This window comes from Sinocyclocheilus grahami, unplaced genomic scaffold (assembly GCF_001515645.1).
Source record: "Sinocyclocheilus grahami isolate Dianchi unplaced genomic scaffold, SAMN03320097.WGS_v1.1 scaffold866.1, whole genome shotgun sequence".
Taxonomy (NCBI): Eukaryota; Metazoa; Chordata; class Actinopteri; order Cypriniformes; family Cyprinidae; genus Sinocyclocheilus; species Sinocyclocheilus grahami.
In genome coordinates, this window is record NW_015506045.1 from 604,235 (window position 1) to 616,613 (window position 12,379).

At 37.4% G+C, this 12,379-nt stretch overlaps 2 protein-coding genes across 2 annotated transcripts in view; both read right to left on the minus strand.

The window, feature by feature from the left end:
- Positions 1-392: 392 nt before the first annotated feature.
- On the minus strand, positions 393-6,989 carry LOC107563302 (putative glycerol kinase 5). The gene is made up of 6 exons (XM_016248141.1): positions 6,358-6,989; positions 6,180-6,273; positions 4,988-5,063; positions 4,806-4,899; positions 592-723; positions 393-506 (listed from the first exon to the last, which is right to left on the minus strand). Exons 1-6 carry the CDS (start codon positions 6,484-6,486, stop codon positions 408-410), a joined length of 624 nt encoding a protein of 207 aa, XP_016103627.1. The 5' UTR covers positions 6,487-6,989; the 3' UTR covers positions 393-407.
- A 747-nt stretch (positions 6,990-7,736) lies between these two features.
- The window catches only part of LOC107563287 (5'-3' exoribonuclease 1-like), a 23,065-nt gene continuing 18,422 nt past the window's right edge, over positions 7,737-12,379 (minus strand). The window contains exons 33-40 of the mRNA XM_016248106.1: positions 12,017-12,033; positions 11,718-11,866; positions 11,462-11,603; positions 11,146-11,315; positions 10,496-10,609; positions 10,201-10,300; positions 9,949-10,106; positions 7,737-9,249 (exon numbers count right to left, since the gene is read on the minus strand). Of these exons, the coding sequence (XP_016103592.1) occupies positions 8,956-9,249; positions 9,949-10,106; positions 10,201-10,300; positions 10,496-10,609; positions 11,146-11,315; positions 11,462-11,603; positions 11,718-11,866; positions 12,017-12,033 (1,144 nt within the window). The 3' untranslated portion in view covers positions 7,737-8,955. The remainder of the gene's footprint in view (positions 9,250-9,948; positions 10,107-10,200; positions 10,301-10,495; positions 10,610-11,145; positions 11,316-11,461; positions 11,604-11,717; positions 11,867-12,016; positions 12,034-12,379) is intronic.

Genomic DNA, 12,379 nt, shown 5'->3' on the forward strand with positions numbered 1-12,379 from the left:
TGTGTGTGTGTGTATATACACACACACACACACGTACTGTATATATTTAAAAATAAAATACAAGTATTCATTCATTCATGCTATAAAGTATCTCCATTACAGCCATAAATTCATAATTACTGATTGGATTATAATTTGCAAGACTAACCAACATGTGACTGCTTATGATTAACTACTCTTAACACCCTTTGTCAAGGGTTGTGGGCTTTCTGAGAATAGTGTCAGTCAGTGATGTAAGATATCAGATCTGTGGCACGCTTTCATTGAGCAGATCACTCTGAAGAGCCTCTTACAGATCGAACAGGTTTAATTTCAGCTACCTCTCAAAGGAATCCAGCCAGAATACTGTGCACTCAGCTATCTGATTTTCACTGTTCAAATGACTTCTATACAACAGGACAACATTTCTATTTCATAATGAAATATCCACCTTTAGTCAGTTTGTACAGCAGCCAGGTGTCTATGGTCCCAAAATAACAGGAGCCGTCTTCGACTGCCTGCCGCAACTGAAGAGAGAGAAGGTTAGAATAAATATACTAGTCCTAGAAAAGACAAATGCTGAATGCCATATTTTAACTACTCCTGGTTTACCTGAGGGATATTGTTCAAGGCCCAGACAAGACGCAGTGACACATGCTGGGTGGTAAAAACTACCAGGCTGGCTGCAAGGAACCGCTTCTGTCTGGTGAGGAAGTGCAGCATCTTCATCACTCCGTGTACCGTCTGCCATAAAACATACATGCAAAAAAAAGTTAAGCAATAAAATTTTTTTAAAATTTTTTTTAAAACTTGCCGAAATGCATTTACTCTTGGACCATCCAAGATGTAGATGAGCAGATTTGAATAAGCTTAGCATTAAATCACTTGCTCACCATATTAGTTTAGAAGTGTTTGGACTGCATTTGTATGGAAGCATATAGGTAGCAAAATTCAAATGCAATATGCAATATGGCAATGCAATATTCAAAATGACAACGCAATATTCAAAATAGCAATGTATTTCTGTATTTAAATTTACATTTTCCATTACCCACACGTGCAAAATTTGTTGCAAAAGGAAAATGAAAATGAAATTATATAATTTACATTTGCCATTTCCAACAGTAGTCTTAATATGTAAACTGAATACAAATTTTAACGCTTTATAAGTTGCAAAATGAAAATATATAACACAAATTGATTTGATATGTATAACATGTCCAAGCAGAAATGGTAGCAAAATGATCATTTAAATGCTATTTGTCCTAAATGCATTTAAACTGACAGTTAGAACACTTCGGATTGCATTTTCATCATGACGCCGTGGGATATTTGTAGCAAAATTCAGTGCGGCTTTGAAAATGCATTCCAAGCTGACCATAAGATTCACTGGCAGATGAAGTATCCAGGAACATATTGAAGAGATGAATTGTAATGTTTGTAATGTCCATTTATAGTCTTTACACAGCAGCTTGGCTCCTTAAATGTTTAAAAACCAGCTAATTTCAAGACGCTGACACCCGCAGTGCAAGACGCTCAAAGCTCAAGACGTTCGGTTTGACGTTCGATCAGTCAGTGAATTCGACGATCTTATCAGATCTCGAGCCGCCATGTTTTGAACGATCCAAACGTAATACGTTTCCACCAATCCCTGCCTTGAAGCAATGATTGACGGAGGGTGGGCGTGTTCAGCTCGGAATGCATTTTCAAAGCCGCACTGAATTTTGCTACAAATATCCCACATGATGAAAATGCAATCCGAAAAGTTCTAACTGTCAGTTTAAATGCATTTAGGACAAATAGCATTTAAATTATCATTTTGCTACCATTTCTGCTTGGACATGTTATACATATCAAATCAATTTGTGTTATATATTTTCATTTTGCAACTTATAAAGCGTTAAAATTTGTATTCAGTTTACATATTAAGACTATTATATAATTAAAATTATATAATTAAATTGTTATTTTATTTTTGCAACAAACTTTGCACGTATGGGTAAGGGAAAATGTAAATTTAAATACAGAAATACATTACCATTTTGTATATTGCATTGCCACTTTGCATATTGCATTTTAAATTGAATTTCGCTACATATATGCTTCCATACATTTGCTTGTATTTGGTGGTTAAACTGTGCATATTTCTCTCCTGATTCAGACAAGACGATGTTTTCACTGGAAAAAGCTATATTATTGATAGAGGACTCATATTTTAATTGGAAGCAACTGTTTTAATTTAAAACACGTCTAAATGATGCATTTGTTTCTTACAAACGTGCAGTTTGAACTCTCATTCTGACGGCACCCATTCACTGCAGATGATTCACTGGTGAGCAAATTATGTAATGCTACATTTTTCCACATCGATTATGATGAACAAAAGAAAACAAACAAAAAAACGTATCTAAATCTGAGGCTGAGTGAATTTTCAGCAAATTTTAAATTTTTGGTTGAACTATTCCTTTAATTACAGACTTGACAAGAATATGCCCTAAGAGTAAGTTAAAGAAAGAAAAAAAAACAGTAGACCACCACCTTCAAGCTTGACCTCTGCCCTCAGTGATAAGATACTGAAAACATTTTCCTGTTGAAATTTGTTCAAGAATAACCAGTTGTATCTGCGACTACATACACAGGGATGTTTGCTCTGCAATTACATGGGTTGTAAGCTCTCACACATTCAAAAATGTCTTGTACAAACTGACATGGCTTTGTCTCGGCAGTGATAGGACAAAACTAATTAATGTGAATGCTGTTGGACCATTACATGACCACACTGAGTTTCACACATGAAACTCAAAACCTGCCACTAAGGAGGGAATTCTGCTGACTCAAACATGAGCACTTTTAGCATGTGTAACAAAGATCCTCACAGGCCAAAAATTCCCATCCACATTAACTGTCAGCACCTTACACAAATATATTGGCAATCCATGTTCGAGTAGTCAGAGGGGTACTTGTTTCACTGCTGTATTTGCTCATTTAGCTTAAAGGACTTGGAATGAATGAAACACTAATTTATTGACGTACACAATGAAAGACAAACACTACGATCTGTCACTGTCCAAACAATACACACTTTGTTTGCAGTAATAAACTGCTGTAAACTGATATTTATTAACTGTTATTAAATAATATATGCAATTATTTAGCCATTTGGAGATTATCAGCAACTGTACACACTCCTAAAAAGTAATAATCCCAATAGCTTGTCAACAAATCCATAGTTTGTTTTATTTACTTGTTTTTTTGTGGTTTTAAATATTGTATGGGTTAGTAAAACAATTTTATTTGTGGTAATAAAATTACACTACTGTTAAAAAGTTCACTAAGGAGTTTGTAAGTTTTTGAAAAGTCTCTTATGCTCATGGCAGAATTTATTTGATATAAAAAAATAATAAATTAATTTAAAAAAAAAAACAGTAATACTGTTAAAAAATTATTACAATTTTTAAAAAAAATGATTTTAAAACATTTTTACGTTACTTCAGAAATCATTCTAATAGGTTGTGTGGGTTCTCAAGAAACATTCCTTAATATCACACATTTTTTAAATGCTTAATATTTCGTGTTGAAACAATGACATTTTTTCAGGATTCTTAATGAATAGAAATTTCAAAAGAACAGCATTTATTTGAAACGGAAATCTTTTGTATTATTAAAGTACCCCTATTATGGATTTTTGAAAATTACCTTTCATGCAGTGTGTAACACAGCTCTACGTGAATGAAAACATCCTGCAAAGTTTTAAATCTGAAAGTGCACCGTGTATAAAGTTAGTGTCTCTCAAAAGAAAGAGTCGACTCGGAATCATTGAAACGCGTAGTTTTTCAAACGAATCCCAAGCCATTTCATGTTGACGTCAACATGAAACATTAGCATATTGCCCGCCCACTTGTTTGTCTTTTCCTGTTGGTCTGAATGAAAATGCTAATTCATTTTTTGCCACTAGGTGCTGCTTTTGGAGCGTAAAATAGCGGTTTCCCTGGTAACGCTGTACACAAAGCAGCACTGCTGCTCACAAACACTGCTTTATCAGGCATTACAGGCATGATGCAATTAAAATGAGACCAATGGGACCAATCACCGCAGATTAGCGTCACGCAAAGGAGGGGTTTGGAAAAATGAATCGTTTGGGAGTCATTGACCATTTCATGTTGACGTCAACATGAAACATTAGCATATTGCCCGCCCACTTGTTTGTCTTTTCCTGTTGGTCTGAATGAAAATGCTAATTCATTTTTTGCCACTAGGTGCTGCTTTTGGAGCGTAAAATAGCGGTTTCCCTGGTAACGCTGTACACAAAGCAGCACTGCTGCTCACAAACACTGCTTTATCAGGCATTACAGGCATGATGCAATTAAAATGAGACCAATGGGACCAATCACCGCAGATTAGCGTCACGCAAAGGAGGGGTTTGGAAAAATGAATCGTTTGGGAGTCATTGAACAAGTAAGGTAAAAATAAATGCATATTATAAGACAACAAAAGTATTTTTAGACCTTGCATGCATGTCAACCTGTTGTTGGGGACTCCCAAAACCAAAATATGAACCTTTCATAACCCATAATAGGGGCACTTTAAAACTTTTGAACAGTAATAATGCATATGTATGAATTGTGAAATGTCAAGCCAGTACGTGGTCATTTGGATTATGCTGACTGATCTGTTCCAGTGATTGTCCAATGAGATTCTAACATTCTCTAGTATTTCTGTTTGGATCATGTCTAGGCATAATACACTCCCTAATACAACAGTGTTAATCACAAGGAAAGTCTGAAATGAACAAATATATTCCAAGATGACATGCACAGCCGCCTCACCTTCATAGCGCAGGACCTGTTCCACGATCTCGCCAACTCGGCTGCCCTCAGGTCCTGCCAGGTGATGAAATTATGAAACGGTTTTCCCGTATTTCTGGAGATGATAACAAAAGATTATATGCCACCTCAGTCAGTTCACGAAGTTTTCTGCAAAACAATCACGGGATTTAATGTATACGAACCTGTCCCATGTTATGAACGTTGCCCTCTGGGTTGAGATGCCAAGACTTTCCATTTGGCACATCTGTAAGCCTGAGTCTAAACCAAAGAGATAGAAGAGGAGAGGAGTCTTGTCATTATTGTAAGCTTATGGACCTACATTTATCACAGAGGATTTATTTCCAAGGCAAAATTTAAAGGCCTTTCTATCTAAACTGATATGTACCTCTGTTGCAGTAAATAGAACTATGAAGTCTTAAAAGATGATGTGAGTTTAATGAGTTCAACATCCTTTTGTGTAGCGTTTTTAGCATTTCAATTAAGATTGTTTATATAACGAATTTTAAATAATTTCATCCTTCTAGATGTTTGCTAAGCACCTCTAGTGGGCCTCAGACCCTTTACTGAGAACCACTTATATATCAGATTGCACATCAAAATGATTTTCAGTAGCCCTGAAAAGTACATTAACACCTTCTCAAATCAAACATCCAATATGCTGGATTCATTTGTTTTAGATTCTCTTTCCAAAGTGCCTTGTGTTTTTATTTATTGGTAAACATAAAACTACATTCATAAAAGGCAACATGTGAATGTAATGCTCAACACTGAGTTTTTATTAAAAATGCTATTATATTTTCATTTTCATATAACAATTTTTGAGTGGATTTTCATGTCCAGTATGCTGAACGTTTGGACTTGTACACAGTGTCATATTACACATTAACATATGTTCCATAACACTAAATTTAATAATGTCTAAGCTGCTCCAGGATGACGTAATTACAAAAAAGCTGTTCATTAGTTTCACTCACTGTTTACTCAAAAAACAAACAAAAGTAATTATTTTAATTAAGTATTAAACATGCATTATTAATGCTATTTTATATAATAAACCTGTTAAAAATGCACATACAGAAGACACTAAAAGTGCTGGGCTTGATTAATCTTGCAACACCAGTGAAAATACTCTGATTTAATACATTTAACTATAATACAGTTTATCCCCACAAAACACAAATATTGATTGCAGTTTGCTATTTAATGTGCAGCATTTGTTTTAACAATTTGTTTGCAAGCATGCCACTAGATTTAATGTTCTGAAATATGATGCAATGACATTTATAATTTTTTTTAAGTAACTTAAGTGTCCAAAAAGGTTTTGGGGGCGATGTATGCTTGTGAGATAATATAGCCAAAATAAAGATGCCTGACCTTGAACTGCTCCTTTGACTACAGTCACAAACCCTTTCCACAGATCCTCAGGGTCAATCTCTACATATCCAGGCTGAGGATAAAGCAGGGACACCTGTAACAAGGAACCTGCTATCAGATTTCACACACTGGAAGGCACTGGCACAATCTTGCAACAACCAGACCTGCTGTCATTTACCTTTGTGGAGCAGGACCCCCTGATTCTGGCGCTCTTATCGTACACATGGCACCTGATGGAGGTTGTTCCCACATCAACAGAGAGAATGAAAGTCTCTCGTTTGCTGAAGCCGTTTCTCGGAGTCCCCATTGCACAAGGAGTTCATTCAGAAAGCCGCAAAGATACTTTAGTCACCATGGCTGTGAGCATGTCAGGGAGGATCCAAACTTGAGTCAAATGATCCCGTTTTCAACTTTGCTCCGTAGACTTTTGAGTTTCATTCCTCCATAAACTTGAACGCCAGACCACTGGCAGATTTTTGAATCCGTTAAGAAAGCCGGTTTAATGAGTTCACATCATTGTTCTGAACGGACAAGTTCTAATCGAAAGCATATGTGTCACCAAACTGTCCCCAACTCGCGCATGTGATCTCGCGCCCTATTTTAAACCGGCAAACGAACTAACGTTATCTACAGTTGCGTTACGTTGCGATTTAAGCCCAAAAACAGTCGTTTACTTTCACCAGTGAGTGATAAAAGTTACCGAAAACAAGAAGTGGACGTGTTAAGCTCTGTAAAGAACACAAAATACAGCAGGCGGTCGATTAAGTACAATAGTACAAATCAGTACGTCACACGTCAGTCGATAGGTGTGGAGAGTTCTTAAAGAGACAGAGCACCATTTCAGAAGCCTGCTGACGTCATGCGCACTCGCTGCTAAATACCGGAAATACGTTAATGGAGCTGTTCGGAAATGGACCCTTTTCACATTCCAGGGTTCTTCTCACAAGAGGTAATCTTCATAGTTGGGCGAACTTCTATAGTGGCGAAACTACAACAGATATTTTGCGTACCCATTTGTTCCAACAGGAATGGAATATATGTATATATATATTTTAAGTAAACGTGAGATACATTTCATGAACTTTTTTTGAATGGTTCTTATTTACACTGGCATTTTTGTGTATACATTTGTATATTACTTTGATCTTAATTTAACTATTTAATAGCATTTATGAGCCATGTGCTTCCTCGGGAATTTTAGAAGGTTTGTGTTTTGATTTATGAGCAAATTAAAGTCTAGGATTAACATTACCAGATAAGACTTTTACATGTTGAAACGTGAGTAACAATCATGCTTCAAACATGAATTTAGAAGCTGCAGCTGCTCAGACAATCATTGCCTTTCTTATAGCAACTTGTCAACAGATTTTCTGGGTTGGCCTTGAAACTGAGGTCCTAACCGAACAGCTTTATAAGCCAGGCCATTAGAGGCCACTTATTTTTGCTCGTGTTGGATTTTTTAAGGAAATAAAACGTTTAAAAAGGGAGTTCAAAATCATGTAAGCATAATCAAAACACCACTGAGAAACCCTAATAATGATCACAAGATCAGAGGCATTATGATAGCAAAATGTTTATTATGGTAACAAAATGTCTATTTACAGCACACCGTCCTGTTAGGATGTGCACTCATTTTTTTTTTGTCATTCTGGTTTTAAGTCATTAAATAAACAACTCAAATGTCATTAAAAATAAAAGGGTTTGCTTGCGATCTTTTAAAACTTGGACTAAAGAGATCTGGTAGGATACAAACACGCAGAGAAGATGAAAACAAAAAGGGTGCCGGCATAGAAATATTAACAACTGTTATTTATCCATTTGTAAAATGGTGCATATAAAATCCATAGATCTAAATACACAAAATTCATTTTAAAACCACAGAACTTAAACATCTTCCCTGTAAATAAAGGTAGGCTAATACAAAAATAAAAACAATTTGAAATGTTCACAATTCGAGCAACATCTTATTAGAAAGGCATCTTATTATCGTTTTTTTTTTAAAGTTTGCATCCCCTGCCCGACCATGTTTAGTCTTGTATACACACACACACACACACAATAAATCCACAGAGATTACATTTGCTTAAATCAGTGTGCTTCCTGGCTTGGTGAACATAATGAGCTGGGTTTTAACACCTGCTTTAGGTCTATGGAATATTCCATAGAATGCTTCCAAAAAATCTTTGAGCATAGAAGTGGTCTTAATTTGAACCTCTGAAACTAGATCCAAGTGTTCAGTCTGACAGCTTTACTGCTTTCCGAGTAACACTGTGCAATAATAGTATCTCTATCCTTCAGTGCTGGACTGCAACACTGTGCAATAAAGAAAAAATGAAATGCGAGTACAGATGTTGTATTGCAGCAGCTTGTGCCACATCGCATCACTTCCTTGTGCATAACGTCCGGTCTACAAAACGAATTATTGCACTTTGAATATTAAAATCCAGCATCACAAAATAACCAGTGAACATGATAAAAGCTTAAAGGTCCGATTTGGGTCAAAAAAAAGAAAGAAAGGAAAACACTGAGGTAAATGTAAAACCCATTTCATGATTCTATGATCATTTTGGTGCAGTTATCAATAAAAATGTTTTCCAGCACTACCTTCACTCAAAACATGGCAACTAAAACGAATACAAAACTAATTCGATGCCAGTGACAAATACATTGTCTCACCAAATGATCGAATCATGAAGACGGACAACTGCATCTTGTTTCTTACTATGAAATGCCGGTGTTCTCCTTCGAGAGAGATGAATAGTGTGAGAAAATGATTTCAGTCTGTCACTTTAGCAGCCTCGAAGTTGACCGCCAGTTTCCGGTGTTTCCTCTTGGAGGCTGAGCCGGGCGTATGAGGATTGGTGTTCTGCCTGGGCGTCTTGGGTGTGGTGGGCTTATCTGCAGGCTCATGGGTGCTAATGGGTGGGGGGGTCTTGGGGGCTGATGCGGGGACTGGGGCAGAAGCAGCAGCCGGTCCACCGCCTGAGGTCTGACCAGCATAGGCAGAGCTTCCTGACATTTGCTTTGCCTCTTGGTTCTTGGTTCTGCCTGAAACTCGCTTCTTGGTCACCTAAAGACACAAAGGCATGTTATAGCTACAGTGAAATATTGTAGTGTAAACAAACTAAATACAAAAAAATACAACATTCTTTAATAACAACTTGAATACATGTGTGTACATATTCATTATTTTCTAAAAAGTTTTAAAGTATAGTTTAAGGCAAAATGGAACTTTTTATAAATATAATGCATTTATAAATATCATACATGTTTCTGGGGAGTTCCACCACATTAATTTTTACAACCTGAACTAACCTTGACTGGTCATAAACCGATCAAACTACCTAACATTTTAAAAATACATTTTGACCTTGATGACCATTCATGAGGGCCATATAATTACCTGATATTCATGTTTTTTCTTTGCATGTCGTTTGCACCACATGATTTTGCAAATTTGTTCAATATTTTAAAACATCTTTTTATATTTATTTGTGGCTCAAAATCTATTTATCTAACCCGCTTTGAGATGCTGAAAACACTGGATCATGAGCTGCACGTGTAAATGACCACAGTGCCACGCTTCGTTCTAAAACACGCAGCGCAATGGACTATATTCATAATTAATAAAAATACACACTACTGTGTGTATCAACTTGATATCGGAAATGTGCAGTTAGTACCATTGTATCAATACTATGGGAAATGAGTACTGAAACGGTTTCAAATGTTCAGGATTTATATGTATATATCATCAAGAAGTTCTCACCTGTAGGGGAACAAACTGGTTGTGGGATCCGCTGGCCGCTGATGGCACAGGGGCCCGTGCTCCAGGGAAAGTTCCTCCATAGAACGGCTGGCCCTGGTGTGGAAACCGCATCCCCCAGTGAAGAGGTCTGTAGCCATGTGGCGGCATCAGAAGACCACCTGTGTAAACAAAACATCAGATCAAGTGTAAAAGTAAAGAACATCTGCATTAGAACAACAGGATTTAACAGAAAATAGACAATATGACTCAGACCTGCTGGCTGACCAAACATGGAGGGATGAGGCGCAAGTGGCCTCATCTGCTGGACTCCAGGGAATATGGGAGGAGGCAGTGGGAAAGAACCCAACGAGTTCTGCAGAAGACAACATGATTTCATTCGGCAGTCAACAAGGACTTACTAAGAATTATTGTAGAGTGTACTATATTCCATTAAGACACATAATTCATTATATCACAAGAAAAGTCATGTACTACCATATACTGAATTCATCAAACTGAATTTTTTTTTAGTTGAAACAAATTGATCCATTTCTGCACTGAGAGTTACCAATCGTTGAAGGGCAAAGAGAGCAGCTTTCTCTTTAGCTTCAGTTTCAGATTGACACTGAGGACCGTGAATCAGCAGGCCATTAGACAACTTCACCTGACACACTGCGAGACTCTACAGAACAAGAAAAAGAGCAAATGAGATGGAAAGAGGCGGCGGAAAACATTAGGTCTTATTCACTGAACTACATACCAATGTGAGCTTGAAATCTGTATATGAACTTTCAATATTCATTCATCATGATGGCTTGGGTATTGAGCGTTTTGGGTATTAAGTTCTTCCTCCAACTTTCTGCTTAGAGCTCTTGTAAAGATCTAACCAAATTATGATTGGCTTTTTTGCATATCTATATTTATATGGCCATATGGATACGGTTCTTTTCTTTCTCAGGCTACACAGATATAGGTGGAGTTTGAGAGATGGACCAACCTGTCTGTTGCGGAGGAAGGCGAACTCTGGAGGTCCCATCCCAAGCCCCATGCATACCCGCCCGAGTTCAGTGGCCATGCTGGGGAGGAGGGGTGGCTGGCCAGCCCTAACCAAATTATGATTGGCTTTTTTGCATATCTATATTTATATGGACATATGGATACGGTTCTTTTCTTTCTCAGGCTACACCGATATAGGTGGAGTTTGAGAGATGGACCAACCTGTCTGTTGCGGAGGAAGGCGAACTCTGGAGGTCCCATCCCAAGCCCCATGCATACCCGCCCGAGTTCAGTGGCCATGCTGGGGAGGAGGGGTGGCTGGCCAGCCAGAGGAGGAGGAGGAGGAGGAGCCGCTGCTGGCGCATCAGTCTGAGGAGTATTTATCCGAGCAGCTGAGAGACAGAGAACATTCACTTATTATTATTCACTGCGCATATATCTCAGGTTTGAGAATTAATCATCTATCTAACAAAGTAAAGTTCTACAGCCTGAAATCTTACAAGCCTGATTCTGGATCTGATTGGACACAATGCAGTACCTAGTTTTTTGCTGGAGCGTCTCCTGCTCTGCTGTTGGGCATTGGGGTTTGCTGAATCATGGCCACCAGTGAAATCAGGGGCAGAGGAACTTGGTCCAGAGCTGTCAATCTTCAACATTTCTTTCAATACCAGAGTGCCCTTCTGCTCGAACAAAAAAATAAAAAATAAAAATGACTTGAAACATTCAAAGACATTTAAATAACCATACTTTTTCACTCTGTTGTGCTGCAGATATGAGAACCATGGATTACACACCATGGCAAAGGACTGTGGGGAAAGAGGCTCTCCTGATTGGTCCTTGGGCTCTGTAGGTGGTTGATTCTGGGCAGGCACAGGATCCTTTGAGATCTTCAGATTGGCTATAAGCTCCTCAAATTCTGTAGATGCCTGTAAATATATAAATACTATAAGTAATTATTATAATAAAATTTTTTTTAAAAAGCAAATTTTTTTTTTGGCAATGAGTCATATTAATATAATCATTTCCACATGACTCATGCACAATAGTGAAAGTGGAATGTGTATTATAGATTGGCACCTGCATATCAATCTACCTCTTAATTGCAGTAATCTGCATAGTCACACAAGTCGGTTTTATTTAGATATGAATTGAATGGGAAGCCAAGAACGGCTAGTGATTGTCCTGGCGGCTGTTTGTTCAGGTTTATTTGTAGCTTTTATCTTTCCAAAACACTGTTTGAAATGATGTTGGTGTTTTCAACCAAGTATACAAGGTCCTTAAAGGGATAGATCACCAAAAAATGAAAAATCTGTCATCATTTACCCATCCTTAAGTTGTTCCAAACATATATGAGTTTCTTTTATCTATTAAATCGGTCTTTTGTGTTTGGCATTGGGCATTAATAACATTGAACCCCAATGACTTTCAAAAAACCCTCAGACTTTCAAAAAAAAAA